The sequence below is a fragment of the Lissotriton helveticus genome, chromosome 11, assembly GCF_964261635.1.
Source record: "Lissotriton helveticus chromosome 11, aLisHel1.1, whole genome shotgun sequence".
Lineage (NCBI taxonomy): Eukaryota > Metazoa > Chordata > Amphibia > Caudata > Salamandridae > Lissotriton > Lissotriton helveticus.
Genome location: NC_136072.1, coordinates 606,015,446 through 606,035,362, shown reverse-complemented (window position 1 = coordinate 606,035,362; position 19,917 = coordinate 606,015,446). Strand labels below are relative to the sequence as shown.

Sequence of the window (19,917 nt, the reverse complement as noted above, 5' to 3'; positions counted from 1 at the left end):
CCCTTCCCAGTCCGGTTTTCGAGCCAACCACAGCACCGAGACCGCCCTCATCGCAGCCACCGACGACATCAGGACCCTGATGGACAACGGAGAAACAACCACCCTCATCCACCTGGACCTCTCGGCAGCCTTCAACACCGTATGCCATCACACTCTAATAACAAGCCTCTTCAACACTGGGATCCAAGGAAAAGCCCTGGACTGGATCACCTCGTTCCTCTCCGACAGAACCCAGAGAGTCAGCCTCCCTCCCTTCCACTCAGAAGCCACCAAAATCATCTGCGGCGTACCCCAAGGATCCTCGCTCAGCCCAACGCTCTTCAATATCTACATGAGCCCCCTCGCCGCCATCGCACGCAAACAACATCAACATCATCTCCTACGCCGACGACACCCAGCTGATACTCTCCCTCACCAAAGACCCAGCCATCGCCAAAACCAACCTACAGGAAGGAATGAAAGACGTCGCAGACTTGATGAAGCTCAGCCGCCTGAAGCTGAACTCAGACAAGACGGAGGTCCTCATCCTCGGACAATCCCCCTCCGTCTAGGACGACTCCTGGTGGCCCTCAGCACTGGGCCCTGCACCAACACCCTCGGACCACGCAGGCAACCTGGGATTCATCCTGGACTCCACCCTCACGATAACCAAGCAAGTCAACGCCGTCTCGTCATCATGCTTCAACACCCTGCGCATGCTCCGAAAAATATTCCGGTGGATCCCCACCGAAACCAGAAAGACGGTCACCCTGGCCCTCGTCACTAGCCGACTGGATTACGGAAACGCCCTATACGCAGGAACCACAGCCAAACTCCAGAAGCGACTACAACTCATACAGAACGCCTCCGCACGACTCATCTTCAACATCCCTCGCCACAACCACATATCCGCCCACCTGAGAGACCTGCATTGGCTCCCCGTCAACAAGAGGATCACATTCAGGCTCCTCACCCACGCACACAAAGCTCTCCACGACATGGGCCCCGAATACCTCAACAACCGCCTCACGTTCTACACTCCCACCCGCCGGCTCCGCCAGCCTCGCCCTCGTACCACGGATCCACAGAACCACAGCCGGAGGAAGATCCTTCTCCTACCTGGCCGCCAAAACATGGAACTCCCTCCCCGCACACCTACGACTGATCCAGGACCATCTCACCTTCAGTAGGCACCTCAAGACCTGGATATTCGAGCAGTAGCAGCACCGCTCCCCCCCCCCCCCCCCCCCCACCTCCCTTCAGCGCCTTGAGACCCTCACGGGTGAGTAGCGCACTCTATAAATGTTTTGATTGATTGATTGCTTCAGGCGGGGCTCTGGAGAAGACTTCTCCATGAGCAGGACAAAGCAGGCACAATCCCTTCTCCTTTGGCAGCCACCCGGTTCAGTAGGTGCAGTCCATGCCGGTGAAGTATTTATTTGCCAGTTCCACAGTGCAGCAGGGCAGTCTTTCTTTGGTTACTCTTCCAGTCCAGTTCATATCTGAATTCGGGATGCCAGGTGTGCCCTTTTTTGCCCAGAAAATGCTCTCACAGTATGATGCGACTGGCAGCCGATGGGCTACCAGGTTCCTGCTCTCCTGATGACCATTTCCTACAAAGTGGCTATCCCAAAATGCAACATTCTGCGTACTTCCAATAAACTGCAGTACCTCTCTCTCTGCAACCCTCTCTCTGCTACCTAACTCAACCAGGAGGTGTGGCTATCAAGTGGGCTACACACCCCTGTGATACCGGTTAGGCAACTGGTTTCCACTTCCATATAAAGAGTGCCAGCCTGTTTAACTAGACAATAAAGCAATACTTCTCCCAAGTTTTTTCCATTTGCCCTTCAACGGTGGCTTCTTCTTTGACACTCGCCTTTTGGGGTCAACACCCAAGTGACTTCCTGCGGGAGGGAGGTTAACACCTCTCTCCAGTGCAGGTTTCAATTGTCTTTTTTTAGGGGAGTCTTTATCAAGTCTCCCCACGAGTTCAAAAAGCTGTCTCCGGGACAGGCTCCTTGCACCCGTTCAGGGTACAGGAGATTAATGGCAACAAAGTGACTCATTTACAAAAGTCGCATACCACAACCCATTGCATTCATTTCCACATAAGAAACTAGTCAGGCTTAATATAACAAGGAACATCAACTTAGGTTGCATAATTCAGGAGTTAGCTCAGCTAAGGGTTCAGTGTGTAACCCTGCACACACCAATAGGGCGACCAAGTTCTTCCACAATGAAAACATCAACTTTGTGTTTTTTCTGTCAGAACATGTAAAATACATGTTCTGTTCGTAAAATATGCTGCACCATGCCTTAACAGCACAGTAGGCCTGCCATAGGTGTATCTTACACATCCTGAAAGGGGACTCTTGGTTTTGCTGTTGCTATAGATGACAAAGTCGGTCATGGCAGCATAGTGTGCAAAATAATAAAGGACAAGGATGCAGACTGAGTGATGGTGGCTGAGGTTAATTCAAGCATTCCACCCATCACTATTTTGTATACATTAGTGTCGCCCTAAATGGGACAGGTATGCCCAGACGTGCTATACCTGGCTGATGAGATCTAACTAGGGCGAAACCAGTCCATCGTTGCTTGTGTTCTGGTTCAATGTAGCCGGGTCAAGACTGATCTGCATATGGCTTAGCACAAAGAGGGGCATGGTGTGCAAAATAACAAACTGTGATGCGGCCATACGCGATTACCAAGATAAATTCAAGAATTCCGTCACTTTTTTGTATATTTTAGTGGGAAGCATTAGCAGGGCTTTTATTGTGGGAGGTCACTGTTTGAGAAGCTATTCTTCTGCCACAACTGTGTGATTGTTATTACTGCATGTTATCAAAATAATGGATGCAGAGGTAAAGGGACACTACAAAGAATTGGGCTTTTTACTTATAGGTGTATCATTTTTGTCAATGGTTTACTGCAAGTAAGGAAAATGTTAACTTTTACTTATGAAACTAAATATTACACATGCCAAAATGTAATAAACAATTTGGAATAAAACAAGTTACAATTACGGTAAATCAACAATGTTTACAAACATACAGTTTACAAACATGCAAACAGCCTATTGGTATTCGAAAGCAGAGCAGTACAAAGATTTGTAAATACACTTGTTAGTTTTTCATAGCATCAAATATTGCATTACAAGTGTCAACAAGCTAACGAGCACACTAACCTTGTGATTCCAATTCTGCTTCATCAACTGCTTCCCACTTTGAGGGTGCAACTTTAAAAACAGGCTCATTCTTTTTGGAGTCCTCTGTAATGTCCACTGTATAATATAAAATTCAAGTAAACAGGGCAGCAAAAGTTGGTTAGACCGTGACATTTTCAAAATATATTCTCAAATTAATTGTGTTTATTCTAGGTTGCAATTTCAAATATACAGATCATAGTATTTTGAGATCTCAATAGACACAAACTGTTACACCCTGCTTCCCTCATGTGAATACACCAGAATTTATTTGTTCAGGAGATTTTTTTTAAATCAAATTCAAGAACATTATAAATATTATTTGTGGGGTACAATCTAGAAAATGTTTCAAATAGTATTAGTCTTAGAAGGAATACAGTTTTGCAATGTTTTGTTGATCATATTGTGTACAAGGGATCTTGTCTGTTGAGTAGCACGTACAACAATCAAATCAGCGCTCAAGCCACTGCTATCCATCAATTTCATGGTGGCCAAGCCCCGGGCAATGTGAGAAAATTCCCTAGCTTCGACGCAAGGAAACCAAAAAAGCTGGTATTTGATCATCAAAAGAAAGATCTTGGTCAAAACAAATGACCACGTTTTTGACCTTAGGCTTAGGAGATGGAAAACAAACAAGTGATGCTGGCCACCAGTCAGGGTCCCAGATGGAAGGATGATTGCCCAAAGGACCTTAGTCTTGCTTGCGTTGAACTTCAGGCAGTTGAGGTCCACGCACTGGGCAGCTTCTGGCAGGCAGGCACTCAGGAAAGCAGCCCCACTGGAAGAGTTCTGGGATAAAGTGACAATCAATTGAGTGTCATTGGCATATGATATAATATCAAATCCGTGACACTCAATAACATCAGCCAGAGAAGCATGTAGAGGTTAAACAAAATGGGGATCAGGGAACAGGTGCCCCCTAAAAACCTATCAACTACTGTGTGCTGACTGGTTTTGACCAGCCTGCCACCACGGGGGTGAGAGCCCATGCTCTCAGGAGTTCAGGAACAAAGCCTTCTCCTGGAGAGGGTGTTTTACAACCCCTCCCGAAAGATTACCTGTAAATTAGCATTCCAAGGCAGGAAGCTTCAAAGAACCTGCCGCCTTTGGTATGCGAATCTGGATTTCCTCAGAGGTGATGCCAGTCCCCATGACCAGGGCCCATTTGGCACCTGGACAGGTGGGAAAAATCAGTAGTCAGAGGCATTTTCACCCTCAGGCTAGTTCTAACACTAAGGTCGGCTACCTGATGTGGACACAAAATGTAAAGTTATGCCATCTTTCTGATGGCAGAATTAGGAATTCTGTGACAGGGTTGTGCCCACTTCCCACAGGAAGTGGTCATATAGAGGGAGTTGCGACCCCAGTGGTAAGTAGTCCATTGGCTAGTACCTTGCATTCCTAATCCCACAAAATTTAGTATTTAGGTGGGCCCCTGGCACCAGGAAATCAGATCCTGATGACCTGAAAAGAAGAAGACGGACACTGAAGAGTCGCAAATCAACAGAAGACCAGCAACTCCTGTCTGCTGTCCTCGACAATTGCGTCAAAGACGACTCGTCTTGCAGCTGCCTGTGCCTTCAAAAGCCTTGGAAAACTTCCAGCCTTCACCCAAGACCCAGGAACGCCTGTGGAGCAGCAGAGCTGTTCCACTGCAGCCTACAGGCATCCTAGAAGAGCTGCAAGGACTCTGGACCACCAAACACCAACGCCATAAAGCACCATTGCACTCGTGAGCCATAGCCCAAGTTGAAATGGGCCAGCGGGGTCCTCAGACGCGAAGCCCACCTTGGGTTTCCCCAACTGTAGACTTCCTGATGTCGCCTACAGCCTCTTTCTGTAGGCCCCCTCTACAACGAGTGTCTCCGGTGAGAGAAACCCAATGCCTCAGGACACCACTGCACCTGGAAGCCCAGTGGAGCAGAGGACCAAAGGTCTACCCACGTCCCAGAGGATTGTGTGACCTGAGCCACCTTGTTGAATCAGGAGGACTGGTGTCTCAGCCTCTTTTTGACAAGACCAACGCCAATGGACTTCAACGGGGCACTCAGTATTGTATTGCTCCTCTGCACCAGGCCGCCCCAGTGCTGCCAGAGGGGACCTGTCGTGCTGCCTTGGACCCTGCCCCCAAAACTCACCTTAAGTCGGAAGATTGGTCCTGTAAGTAGTTGCAAAGTATCTGCATTCAGTTTATGTCTCTCCTCAATAGGATAACAGTACCGCTACAGAAATTGAAAAACTGTAAACATTCCTAACTCGAAACATATTTACCTGATTGTGATGATTTTGGTGCCTCAATATACATATATAAAGATACATGCTATTTTTATAAATTGGTGTGGATCTCCTTATCAAGTAGTGTATATCATTTATTGACTGTTTGCATGTAGCAGATGTCTAACACTCCTCTTTAATAAGCCCAAGGCTGCTCGACCATACTACCCCCTAAGAGAACACCTTGGGATTGTCAAAGTAAGCTCCTGTCCACTTACAAGGGATATCTGGTCTCTATACCTATTTTTGGTATACTATATAAAGAGCCAGCTTCCTACACATTTGTTTTTATACAATTTTGGACACAAAGATTATCGGAATCAGGTAAATACTTTAGACGTTACCAAATTTTACAGGAAAAACAGTAGAAAATGACAGCTTTCAGATTTGAAACACAAGCTTCAAACGCGGTAATGTTATCCTATGGGAGTAACATACACTGCATAGGTACACTTACAGGAATGTTCCTCTGGACTTAAGGCAAGTTGGCGCTAAGTGGTGTCTGGGTGCAACTGTGTGCTTTACGTGGCGGTAGCCTCAAATGCAACCCGTTAAAGTTAATGGGAAAAGTACCTGTAAGAAAAAGGCTACAAGGACTAGTTTGGGGGACCAGTATTGCAGAACCCAAGGGGGTGCTCGTTTCTCGAGGGTCTCAAAACCACAGACACCGTTGATTTACGTGTGCCCTAGCTGGGGAGCTTGGTGCAGAGGTGTTTTGTTCGGTGAGTTAGAGGCTCCCACGGCTCTTGGTGAATCTGCAGAAGAACAAAAGTTACTTACCTGTAAACGGTGGTTCTCCAGTATTGGTGTCTTTCATAGAATCACATGCTTGAATATTCCCCCGCGGCCGCCCGCGCATGCACATTTCTCGTGAGAAATGCGCATGCACGGGCGGCCGCGGGGAATATTCAAGCATGTGAATCTATGAAAGACACCCCTAATACTGGAGAAGAGGGAATATAACACAGCACCGACGCTGTCAGTGTAGAGATGGACTCTCTCCCTCAATGTACAGTTAAGTTTTGGTGGTGGTGATGTTCCAACTGAGCACAAACAAGCCTTGCTGCTTGCAACTGCCTCCCTCTAGTACCTTGGGTATTGGTGCAAGGCAGCTTCTGTGGACCATGGCATCACCAAACCTGGCAGGGAGATGGATCTGGCCTCTTGGAGCACGAAGACCTCTTGCTGGGATGCTGCTCCCCCGGTGGGACGGGGTGTGGGGGCAAGGTCGACAGAATCCTGTACCGGGTAGCTGCAGTTGGTGCCTGTTAGTGCAGGGAAGTGGCTCCTCCACTCTACGGTCGAGGAAGTGCTGGGCAGACCTCCAAGGGTTTGGGGTGGCTGTTCTGCTTCTGGCTGAGTCGGTGTCAGTGATTGTCGGGAGAGCAGCAGTCAGGCAGAGCTGTGCGCCAAGTTGGATGCCAGTCCACAGTTTTCACGTCTTCGGCTCTGCAATTGCAAAAATATTGTTTCGGGCCAGGGGCAACAAGTTTTCATGTGTATTTTGTCCATAGGACAAGTAGGCCCAACCCCCTACAGCACAATCCCTTTGGCTGCCAGTTTACAGTATCACATTATGGATCAGGGAAAGACATTGCCTGCAATTAAGGTAATATTTGTATCCGTGAGTTAATGCTGTTCAAACTTGTATTTATGGTTCATTAATGCAAAGCCTTTATTATTAGGGTGAGCACTCTAAGTAACTGTTGTAAGCTCAGACTGCACTACTGACATTGGTTCCAGTATGAAAAAATGTTCACATGTTTTTAATTTTTAGCAATATGAGGCTATGTATAATGCTCCCAGAATGCTCTCTGATTAGATGCAAATATTTTCAGAAGCTTTGAAAGCAAGATTGACAATTCCTTGCTTTAAAAATAAAATGTTCACAAAAAAATTCAAAAACATTTAGCAATTTTAGGTACCATTTCTTTGCAGCATCATTCAGTATAATGTGTTGACGTGTTAGTGTTGCCTAAAAATATTCATAATGGAAAATAAGTGCAACCAGTTTGCATAGGATTAAGGGAAACAAGAATAAACAAGCATTGGTAAAGTCAGTATATCTGAAATTGTTGGTCAGCCTTTTGGTTTTGTCAATGCGTGACTTGTTTTGCCATATTTTTTGTAAAACCTTATTGGTGTGGGAGCTGCCAGGCCTTCACCATTATAACAAACATTGGCAAACGCAAAAATAGTTTTGGTCTCAAAAAGCACACAATGCCAGAGTAGTTCCTGGTACTTAACAAAACAACTATGTTGCTATGATCCGTGTGAAAGAAAAGATGCTGTCACTCACATTGAAGCTAATCGAGTGAGACAGAGTTTTAATAAACACAAAAGTTAATTGTTAACGTCAGAACTAATTAGGGGTCTAATTACTGAATAAACTCTCAAAAGTGCAACCATGTCCTTGCATTAAGTGCTGATATAAGGCTTTTGTGAATTCACAAGACATTACAGAAGTACGCCAAGAAATAGTACTCCTAAAAAATGTGTGAACTGCATTTTAGCACAAGCAAATATGGTGTAGATTTTCTCATGCAAAAATCTTAGTGTTTGCAAGTTCACTTTCCCTCCAACCACTTTTTTCCCCAACCCTGGAAGAAGTTTTATATCTGCCATTGTTAGGAGTACATTTCCAACCTTTCTCAGTATGGGAAAAGATTAGAGAAGAGTTGGTGAAAACCATTAAAACATGCAAGTTAGTAGGTTTGCACAGACTCAAAAGGGCATTGCAACCCTGGAACTGTTGCTAACCAATACCTTCAGTCCCAGTTTATAGATCTACAGAAACGTGGCAACATAAGGAAATTGCTTGTATTCAAACCCTATTATGGATTAAGCCCTGGCATAATCAGAGAGGCTCTTTCAGAGCTCTTATATAATGAGATTTCTGCCATAATTTGACACCACATTACATGGCACAAAACGGAAAAGTGATTTTGTTACAGGACAAGTAGAATTATGAAGCAACCTGCCCCGTGAAAACGTAGATATTTTATTAAATTCCACACACCTGCTGAGTCCCTGACGAATAAGTCGGACATCCTCTTACCATGCCAGTTTGCCTACAACAAGGAGCGACAGAAGGGCGTTCGCTTCAGGCCCTTTGAGCTTCAGTAAGCGCACCTTGTTAGAGGACCCCTGAGTTTGGAGAAGGAGGGGTGGGATCAAACTCCCAGGAAGATTACCCAGGACGTAGTGAGCTACATGCTGGCCTTCAGAAGCCAAATGGCTAAGTAGTGGAAGCAACCTTCTGACAACTTGGAACCCAGTCAGGCTTTAATAAAAAGAGTGGCATGATCAGTATTTAACCACTGTGGAACTGCAGCCTAGACAGAATGTGAGGGTTATGGAACCTGTAGAACCCAGGATCCGCCAGGACCGTTGGACTGGGCCCTATGAGGTTACTGAGAAGAAGGGCAAGGCCACTTCCTGGTCGACCTGAAGACCCCCCCAATTAAACCCACAGAGTGCTTCACATCTATCGCCTCAAAGCCCACTTCGAGAGGTCTGAGATCACCATGCTGTTGGCGACAGATGGAGGAGGAGAGTGAAACTATCCCAGACATTTTAGACTCCAAGGAGAAGAATTGGTCTGTGGAGGAAGTAATCCTTTCTCCCAGTCTAACTCCGAACAGGAGAGAAACTGCTACCAAGGGTTGGAACAGTACTCCTCTATGTTCTCCCTTATTCCTGGGACTACCCACCTGTGTGCCCATGATGTGGACACAGGGGACAATCTCCCTGTTAAGAATAAATCTTAAAGGTTGTCCGATAAGGTGGGGCCAGCATTGAGAGTGACATCTCTAAAATGTTGAAGTTGGGAGGTGACAAAACCCTCAAGTAGGCTCTGCTGCAGTCCTGTGGTTCTGGTACCAAAAGCTGTCCCAGCGGGTAGCACACCTGAACTGACGTGCTGTGTGGATTATAGAGGGCTAAACTCTGTGACAAAGACAGATGCTCATCACCGGGGTGAGGAGCTTATTGACAGGTTAGGCCTGGGCTGCCCAGTACTTAAGTACCTTTGATCTTACATCAGGCTACCGGCAGATCGCAGTAAAAGAAGGTGCCAAGGAGAGCTAAGCGTTCTTCACTCCAGAGAGCAACTACCTATTTTGTGCGATGCCCTTTGGACTTGAAAATGCCCCTGCCACCTTCCAGAGTTTGGTAAATCCTGGTCCTTGTTGGCATGAAGGACTTCTCAGCTGTCTATCCGGATGACATGGCGGTCTTCAGTAGCAGTTTGGAGGACAACCCTTTTTTACTTCCAGAAAGTGCTTCAGACTCTGCAACAGCCAGGCCTGACTATCAAGGCCAGTAAGTGCTAGATAGGGCAGGGGTCTGTGGTGTGCTTGCGGCACATGGTGAGCAGTGGTAAGAAACTATCTTGGGCTGGGCTGGGAGGGCCCCCCCCCCCAAACTCAGACGGGAGTACAAAGCATTCTTAGGCCACACTGGGTACCATAAGATGTTTGTCAAGGGACATGGCACCATTGTTGCCCCCTTGACAGAGCTGACTTCTAAGAAGCAGCCCCAGTAATGTGATTTGGACAGAGGCATGCCAAAAAGTATTTGCCTCCCTGAAGCATCTCCTGTGCTCAGGGCCCCTGCCTTCTACTAGGAGTTTATCGTTCAAACAGATGCTTCCGATCATGGCATAGGGGCAGTTTTATCACAGCTAAATTAAGAGGGCCTGGATCAACCTGTAGTCTTCATCTCCAGGAGATTTTTCCCCAAGGAACAGAGGTGGAGTGCTATTGAGAGAAAAGCTTTTGCTGTGGTGTGGGCACTTAAGAAGTTGAGGCCATACCTGTTTGGGACTCCCTTCCTGATTCAGAATGACCATAGGCCCCTCAGTGGCTCATGCAAATGAGGGGTGGGAATCCAAAAGTTCTGAGTTGGTCCATTTCCCTACAGGGTATGGACTCCAGGATTGAACACAGACCAGGGTTAGACGATGCCAATGCTAATGGTCAATAGAGGTTTTTCCACCTTAGTGATGCAAACTCAATAGAAGTTGGGTAGAACTCCCCAATTTTAGCTGGGGGGGCGTGTTAGACCCATCATCCTGAGGGTAGTCTTTCCCCAAACATTTTGCCTGCTTACCTCCACTTTTTGCTGTATCTTTTTGACTCTGACCATTTTACCACTGCTGACCAGTGCTAAAGTGCATGCGCTTCTCTCCTAAACATGGTGACATTGGTATATAAACACACAAAGGAGCAGAACAGGTCTGGAAGTGGTGTGTGACCACAACAGTAACTCAGGGACAGTAGGCTGCATATGTGAACCCATGTTGCTGGAGGTTATGGGAAACATTGAGCTAGTACAAAACCCATCAGACCACCCATGTGGTGGAGTTTACGTCACGTGGGAATTGCAGATCAATCCATATCAAAAAGCGGCCATACAGTGCCGGTATGGAGATGGATGTCAGAAAACTAGCAACATGTTTACCATGTGGTGGACTAGACAATGTGCAGTGCTAAAGAAAAAGTGATAAATAAAATTGACTACACAGACTCTGAGCGAACCTTTAAACAGAAGTCGGTGTGTCAAGAGATAAAAACTGCGCCTGGTGAAACGACTACCATGTGGCGCTGTGTGCAGTACGGTCAACATGTTTCTGCCAAAAAGGGGATTTTGCCCCAGGCATTCTTCAGGACCTAATATAAATCAGCTACTGCAGACATAACTGTAATCGTTGTGTACAGAGATGGGATTACTGGTAGAAGGATACATATCCGCTTGGTTTGTTACCGGTGGCACCGACGGACAGAGCGGGGCCTCATACTCCCGAGCGGTTGCCGGGTGAGGTGAGGTCGTCACCCACACAATGCTGGGAAGAAGATATCCTTCTTTCCCACAAGTGGACATCTAAATGCTGAAGGTCCTGATAGATATGTATCCTTCTACCAGTAATCCCATCTCTGTACACAACGATTACAGTTATGTCTGGGCATACTGTAGGAAGCTGGCTCTGTATATACTATACCAAAGTGAGCTATAGTGTGCACAGAGTCCAGTGGAACCCCAAAGGTAGGCAGAGGTAAAAGTAGATAGTACCTTACTCTCTAATTATGGTAGTGTGGGCAAGCTGTAAGGCTATATCAGAGGGTAGTGTTAAACATTTATTGTACACACTCAGGCAAGAAATGAGGTCACACACTCAATTACTTAACTCAGACAAATATGTTTGTATAAAAATATTTTCTAGAAACAAGCCAGGCCTGGTACAGGTAAGTGAAATAATACTTTGCAGGTATTTTGCAGTTGAAATACAATTGAAATGCAGTTGGGTGCAATTGGTTTATTTTAGAAGTATTAGGAAAAACAATGGGATAGCAAGGGTATTGTGGGGGCGCGTCCTGATCCCCTGGAACGTATGATACTTAAACAATGTGGACGTGCCCACTATGTGTATGCGAATACGTGTTGTCACTGTTTGTGGCATGAGTTGAGACCCATTGGGTGTTTAAAAGACCCCTTACACACCAACCTGGTTGGTGTCATGCTTCATCATCGGGGTCCCAACCGGGTGGCCGAATGCTCCCCGGTTGTGCTAAGACGCCTGATTACAGTGGATCGGGTGTTGGTGTGTAAGTGTGATGTGAAGTTCTACTGTTGAAAAATATCTGAGAGTCCTTGCCTCAACTTTATTATTGGCGGCTCAGGATATAAGTTAAAATCTGTGTGATGCAACTAGTAAGAATTAATTACCTATCAGTTGGCTATGTGTGATGGCCTACATGTTTCAGCCCCTGTGCGTAGTTAAATGGGGCTTTCTTCAGGACCGAAAAGGTGATTAGTGAGTGGCAAAAGTAGTAGGAGCCACGTGATAAAGCCAATGCAGTACCTACACACTCGCTAAGGTGTGTTGTAAAAAAATGAGAAAAGAGTGTTGGCGTACTTACTGACACTTCAAAGAGGCAAAAAATGTAATGCCAGCAGTATTTTAGCGTGAATCAGGGCTCGGGGGGAGAGGCTCGGCAGCGTCCGGTTTGGAAATGAGGAGTCCTCTTCCTATTAACCTGCATCTGGTCCCCACGGTCCCGGCCGGTGACCGCGGGGACCAGATGCAGGTTAATAGGAAGAGGACTACTGCTGGCATTGACTTTCTTGCCTCTTTGAAGTGTCAGTAAGTACGCCGACACTCTTTTCACATTTTGTTACCACACACCTTAGCGAGTGTGTAGGTACTGCATTGGCTTTATCACGTGGCTCCTACTACTTTTGAGTGTGTCTTGGGAGTTTCTTTTGAGCAGAGCTGCTGTTCACACAAGATAAAGTCTTTGTTGAGGGCAGTCAGTCCTCCCAGGGGTTCTGGAGGTCGCTGGCTGCAGCACAAGGTGACTTTTGGCGCAGGAGCTTTGGAAACTGCAGACCGGCTGGTAGGGCTGGGGACAAGACAGTTGGTCTCTGCTGTCTCCTCAGCTGGGCATCTTCTTTCGTCCTTCTTTGTAGGTTGCGGGAATCTGTCTTCTTGGTTCAGGGCTGCCCCCTAAATACTGTATTTAGAGGGTGTTTTAGGGGTCCTTTTTTGTAGGTTGCGGGAATCTGTCTTCGTGGTTCAAGACTGCCCCCTAAATACTGTATTTAGTGGGTATTTTAGGGGTCTCGAGATCAGTAGCCAATGGTCTACTGACCTCAGGGTGACTACACCTTTAGTGTTCTCACCCCACGTGGGGGAGTGGGCACAATCCCTAATCCTGATTGGAGAGTGTCTGCCATCTGCAAGAGTGGGCTTCACCACGCCTCCCCACCTGAGGGCTGGGGTTGCCAGAGGTGGGCACAGCATCTGGGCTGTGCTAATTGTTCCTGCCTATCTTGCTGCCGAAAAAGAGGGGAGACCGGAACGGGCTTGCTTCTGATAGCAGGAGAGGCTGGGGGTCGAGTTACAAAGGCAGCAATGCATTTGAAGCTCCCCTGCCACAGATGGCTATTCCTGACATGTGAGGGGTGTGAACAACTTCGCCCAGGAAAGGCTTTGTTTCTGGGCTCAGGAAGTGAAGGCTCCCACCTCAGGGATTTTGTGGTGGCAGGCTGGTGTTTACGAGACAGGGAACCCACCAGAGGCTGGTCGTTTTTCAGGGGGTATCTCTAAGATGCCCTCTGAGTGCACTGTATAATAAATCCCACACTGGCATCAATGTGGGTTTATGATGCTGAGAAGTTTGCTACCAAACTTTCCACAATTCAGTAAAGCCATTACTTTGTTGTGGAGTTCGTAATGCCAAACTCCCAGACAATATATTCTTTTATGGCTTTACTTCACTTACAATGTCTAAGAATGGACTTAGACACTGTAAGGGTAAAGTGCTCATGCAACTGTACCCTCACTAGTTGTATAGTAAACCCAGCTAGAGAGGCATCTTACCTACACCATAAGCAGCTGGTTGCAGGCCTAGCACACAGGTATGTGTGCCATGTCGACGCTTCATCTTTCTCTGCGCCACAACACGCAGCCTGCAATGCCAGTGTGTGTGTGTTAAGGCCTTCCCTGGTCACAGTGCTCTTGGTACCCATGGTACCTTTTACAAGGAACTTACATGTGGCCAGAGAGGTGCCAATTGGGGGTACAAGATACAGTTTTGGGACAGAGCACAGGCCCTGGCATCCAGACTGGCAGGAAACCAGGGCCCATCAAAAGTCAAAGTGCATCAGAAAGTGGCAAATAGTGTGGGATGGGGTACTGCAACAGAAACCCAGCTTCCTACACATACCATATACCCAGGGCCTGTAATCTAAATGCTACTAGTAGGCTTGCAGCACTGGTTGTGCCACCCACACACGTAGCCTTTCAAACCTGTCTCAGGCCTGCGATTGTAAAGCCTATGAGAGCAGTTTACTGCCAATTTGACTGGGGACTTAAAATCACTTACAAGCCTTAAACTCCCCTTTCATTACACCAAGTCACCCGTAAGGTAGGCCCTAGGTAGCCCTAAGGGCAGGGTGCTGTGTAACTAAACGATAGGACATGTACTTTTATGTTTTACATGTCCTGGTAGTGACAAACAGCCACATTAGTTTTTCACTACTGTGAGGCCGACTCCTCTCATCGGCTAGCATTGGAAATTCCTTAAAACACTTTGCAGCTAGAATTCCTGGTTAGAAAGGAGTAGCTAAATCAGGTTTCATATCTTTGGAAAGGTAATAATAAATCATCTTTAATGGTAAAGTTGGATTTATTTTCTAAATGCCACTTTGAGTGAACATTTCTCTGCTCTTACTGCTCTGTGTTCCTTGCAGCCAGTCTCCAATACATGTATAGGGGGTGGGTGACAGACTTTGTGCATTCCCTCTAGAGAGCCACTAACACAGCACGGGTGGGTGTGACAGAACTCATCTGCATTCAGACAGCTCTTTCCAGGCAGGAAGACGGAGCTGACACACCTGAATAGGGAGTGACCTGTGTCCCACGCAAAGGGCTGAGTACCCCCTACAGATAGCCTGGCAGGCAGGGCTAGGATGAAAGAGGACATGTTCATTTCAAGGGTTTCCTTTCAAGTCACATCCACTTCAAAGGCAGATCTGGGCATAAGTACTGGGGTTCCAATCTCTACCAAGACAGTAAACTACTGGACCTGTAAAGAACTCTACCAGGAGTAAAGAATGCTGTGTACAAGGATTACCACTCTGCTGGACTTACTGTTATGAAGAAAAGATTATTTGCTTTGCTGAGCTGCCCTGCTCACTGCTGGGGGACAAGGGTTGGACCCATCACACTTGAACCCAGAGTTACTCCAAGTACTTGCTATCTTGGTCCCTGTTCTGAAGTCTCAGGGCCATCAAAGACTTTTTGCAACCCTGCTGTTGGACTCTACCATCTGTGAGTCCTCCGTTGCCTATGGTGCCAATCCAGTCCTTGATCTCAGAAGTGGGTTCTGCAGCTGTTTTGCTTCAAAATTGATTCAGTGACTTCTTTGCATTGATAGGAACTGATGCATTGCCCTTTGACACAGACCCATGGGCCGATAGGGGATATCGTCCTGACTAAATGCGCGGTTCAACGACGGACAGCGCAGTCAAAGAAGCCTTCATCAACTGTGCGGAACGGCGCCGATGCTTCGCCTCCATCCACGGGATCGGCAGCGACTCCTCGCATTAAGTCTTCGACGTCGACACTTGCTTCATACAAGCGTCGCCGGGCCTGCACTGCATCGCGGTCAGTTGGAACTTTGGATTTACCCAGGTGTAGCGCAACCTCCGGTCATCTTTCAGTGCTAATGACATCTAAGCACTATTTTTGGTTTATTCTTTAAAAATTCATAACTCCAGTTCTACTTCTTGGATTTTGTAGTTTTGGGCTCGATTTTCTCATACAAATATTCTCTATTTTTCTAAACTTGTGTGTGCAGGTGTGGGCGCAGGTGAGGGTGCAGGGGTGTGTGTGCATGTGTTTAGTGTTAGGGTGTGTGTGTAGTGTTAGGGTGTGTGTGTAGGGGTAGTGTGTGTGTAGGGGTAGTGTGTGTGTGGGGGGGTAGTGTGTGTGTAGGGGTAGGGTGTGTGTGTGTGTAGGGGTAGGGTGTGGGTGTGGGGTAGGGTGTAGGGGTAGAGTGTGTGTGTAGTGTGTGTAGGGATAGGGTGTGTGTGTAGGGGTAGGGTGTGTGGGTAGGGTGTGTGTGTAGGGGTAGGGTGTGTGTGTAGGGGTAGGGTGTGTGTGTGTAGGGGTAAGGTATGTGTAAGGGTAGGGTGTGTGTAATGGTAGGGTGTGTGTGTGTAAGGCAGTGCTTAATTTGTTAGAAATGAAGTGCCGGGGCTGAGAATGCTGCCAAGGAGGCTACAGCCCACTTCTACCTCCGGTGTGCACAACTTTCAACACCCGCACGGCCTCAGTCTCTATTCTATAACCATGCTGGGCTGTCTGTCCCATAAGACATGCGTTTTACTTCTTTGCCTACACCGACAGATGAGTGCGAAAACAAAATGTACACCAAAGGAAAATGCTTTTTTTGAACCTATTAATCAGTGCAGTCTGACTGGGTATGTTGCAGGTCAGGAGGCTTCTTGAGCACAGCAGGTCATGTTACAGGCATGTTAAAGGCAGCACTGCTAGTGCTGCCTGTAATTAGTTTGGTCCACTTATAACAACAGTATAGGCATCCACTGCCCAGCTTGCTGTGACCCTGCCTGCTACAGCAAAAGCACTGTCCCCAACCGTAATGCTGCAAGGCTTGTGAGACAGGAGTATGACTATTGCACCTACTGGGCTCAAGCACACTCAGCAATTAGCATGCTTGGAGGCAGCGCACAGAAACTACAGGTGACTCCATAGCGCACAAAAGTTGTGGTGGGCCACAGCCACATCAAGCACGTTGAGGATAGTAGAAATGCAGGGCAGCAGGCCCCGACTACAATTATCCAATGGGAGGCTTAGGCCCAGGTAGTGGCAGGGTGCAGCAGACTCGGCGTATAGAATGCAAGCCATTCGTTAGTGATGACTTCTTGGATTAATGACAGGCGTGACAACATCATCACTAAAGTGATGATACACAATCATGCCTGCCTGAACAGATGTATGCCTCCCTATGAAAACACACCAGCCCATCACCATGCAAGGTATGTGGTTCTTCTTATTTTAAATTGGGCAATTAATATTGAGACCACCACCTGCAGGACCAGAAATCGTAGCCCCGGCCCTGTGAAAGAAGTGCCGGTGCTGAGCACCTGAAAGCACCTGCTCAAATTAAGCACTGGTGTAAGGGTAGGGTATGTATGTGTGTGTGTGTAAGGGTAGGGTGTGTGTGTGTAAGGGTAGGGTATGTGTGTGTGTGTAAGGCTAGGATGGGTGTGTCTAAGGCTAGGATGGGTGTGTCTAAGGCTAGGATGGGTGTGTCTAAGGCTAGGGTGTGTGTGTAAGGGTAGGGTGTGTGTGTAAGGGTAGGGTGTGTGTGTAAGTCTAGGGTGTGTGTGTGTAAGTCTAGGGTGTGTGTGTGTGTGTAAGGCTAGGGTGTGTGTGTGTGTGTAAGGGTAGTTTGTGTGTGTAAGGGTAGGGTGTGAGTGTGTAAGGGTAGGGTGTGTGTAAGGGTAGGGTGTGTGTGTGTGTAAGGGTAGGGTGTGTGTGTGTGTAAGGGTAGGGTGTGTGTGTGTGTAAGGGTAGGGTGTGTGTGTGTAAGGGTAGGGTGTGTGTGTGTGTGTAAGGTTAGGGTGTGTGTGTGTGTAAGGTTAGGGTGTGTGTGTGTGTGTGTGTGTGTGTGTGTGTGTGTGTGTGTGTGTGTGTGTGTGTGTGTGTGTGTGTGTGCGTGTGTGTGTGTGTAAAGGTAGGGTGTGTATAAGGGTAGGGTGTGTGTGTGTGTGTAAGGGTAGGGTGTGTGTTCAATGGCAGTAGTCCTCCGCAAAAGTGTGCGTTTTTACCGTGCAGTCCGTGACTAGAAACCAAAAAACAAATTGCTGTAATTTAAACAGGTTAGCTCGAAGCCGTGATGAGTTCTGGCTAGCCTGCCCTAATGGTCTACCTCGGAAAGCCCATAAATGAACAACTATTTACAATGCAATGGTTTCGCCTTTGGAAAAGTTAGAGCTATTGGCATTGTAAATGACAAAATTTGTATTTATGTGTTGGTTTTGAAAACAGATAAATAAATGGCATTGTCATTTACATTGCCATTAGCTTAATCTTTCGCAAATGTGAGGCCTATTGTAGGGCTTTAAGTGGGCCGGGTCTCACCAGGTCTGAGCAGCGACAGTTTTTTTAAGGGGTCCTCAAAGTGGGTCTTTGCCAAGTTAGGTAAATATGATGAAAATATTAATCAAGTTTGGTTCGATGTGTAATAAACGTGGTCTGAGAACTGTTTATTTTCGAAGCCAGTAATTAGTCAAGTTCAGGCTGTTCATTTTGCTTATGTTGACTATTGGTTTTGAAGAGTTAATTGTGTTTGACGGCTCTTGACACCCCTAACCCCCACCAGCCTGGGTGGGTCCTCCATCTGTTATCAAAGGGTCGATACTTGCCCCAAAAAGTGTAACCACTTAGGCGATGTGCTGAAGCACAGTGTGCTGGGCCCAGCAGGGAACTTCAATGGCTCCATTGAATAATTTCAGCCCTGCTGCGCCTGCAGATCGGTGGGGGAGGGGCTGGGGAGTGGTGGCTGATGACGTTGATCTACTCTGAGTCTGCTAACAGTGAGCTGGCGTGGGACGGGCATCCAGTTGTAGAACTGAAGACTTACTTTTGTTGCATTAAAGTTCTACTTAGCTAGTAAAAGATTTACCAGAGATGGAAGGGCAAGGCAAAGAAAAACCACACCTAGCACTGTTCCCTATTGTCATTAAATCACAAGAGAACACTTAAGAGAAAGCGGGTCCATTGTGAGGGAACAGCCACCGGGGAATCAGTCCCTAATCCTAAACTAAATAATACTACTCTGTGTACGAATCTGACAGAAATATATACCATATCGAGGACCCCTTCGTATTAAACAGTGCTCAACATTCATCCTAATTTAAAGGAAACAGAATAGGTCCATAATCCAATTCGTATCCAATGTTTTTATTAGTTCATTCCTTAATTAAAATGTATTTCATTGTGGCCAGATTAAACATCTATCAGGAAAGCCAACACGGTTCGTTCTCATTGAGCTTCTTCAGGGCTCTTTGGTCCATAAGGACGGTCATAGTCTCAAAGATGCGGCCATCACACTGCATGCATGTCCAATGAGCTGGCGTTTTTGTGATTTACCTCAACTGCTTTGCTAGTAGCGTTGACTAGTTAAATTGTTAAAAGCATCGCTGTGTGAAAATAACTTCTCCCCCCACCCACCGTCTCACGCCCCCTCCTCACCCGTCCCGTCCCCTTTAACACAGAAAATTGTAAGCCTGTACTTTACACACGTGCATTATATTTAGAGCGAAATGCAAGGTGGCGTGTTTACTTAATATTTCTGTTGCATTAAGGGGAAAAACGTTTTAAATAAGGTTTCAAGCAGTTAGATGAGTGTGCTGCGCAAGGCCCGATATTCCTTGCATGTAATGCAGTTCAGAAAAAGACAAACGCTTCATCTAGAGGGCTATTGCCTCGGCCACATTTGTTTCACTCAGCAGAAATGATAAATGCGATAATGCAAATATGAACATTTACGTCCAGAGCGCTCCCTTCATAACAAGTACACACATAGGGGTATGAAAGGATTCCCGGAAACGTTCGCACTTTATCGAAGAGTCTAGGTTGCCTCTCCGCAGTGAGGGCGCTTGAGACATCCCCCGAGGGTTTATGTTATGAGTTTTCGTTGGAGCCGTTTTCAAGCGACATGAAAGGGTGGTGTCGAAATCCAGGGGTTTCTCCAAACGTTTCTGGCCCAGCACTGGAATCAGTAGCGAGAATCAGATGCTTATACCAAATGTAAACAGACTTCCGGATACCTCAGTACCTCACGTGTACCTAAATATTCGATTTTATTCCACGTCATATTTTACTGATGATATGCGTGCACTTGCCTTTTATCATTTTGCCG

The 19,917-nt window shown here is 46.8% G+C and overlaps 1 protein-coding gene across 3 annotated transcripts in view; it reads right to left on the bottom strand.

Annotated features, from left to right (window-relative positions):
* Positions 1-19,917, bottom strand: part of U2SURP (U2 snRNP associated SURP domain containing) — an 878,864-nt gene that overhangs the window by 383,490 nt on the left and 475,457 nt on the right. For all 3 annotated transcript variants that reach the window (XM_078666425.1, XM_078666427.1, XM_078666426.1), the window contains one exon: positions 3,170-3,265. In XM_078666425.1, the coding sequence (XP_078522551.1) occupies positions 3,170-3,265 (96 nt within the window). The remainder of the gene's footprint in view (positions 1-3,169; positions 3,266-19,917) is intronic.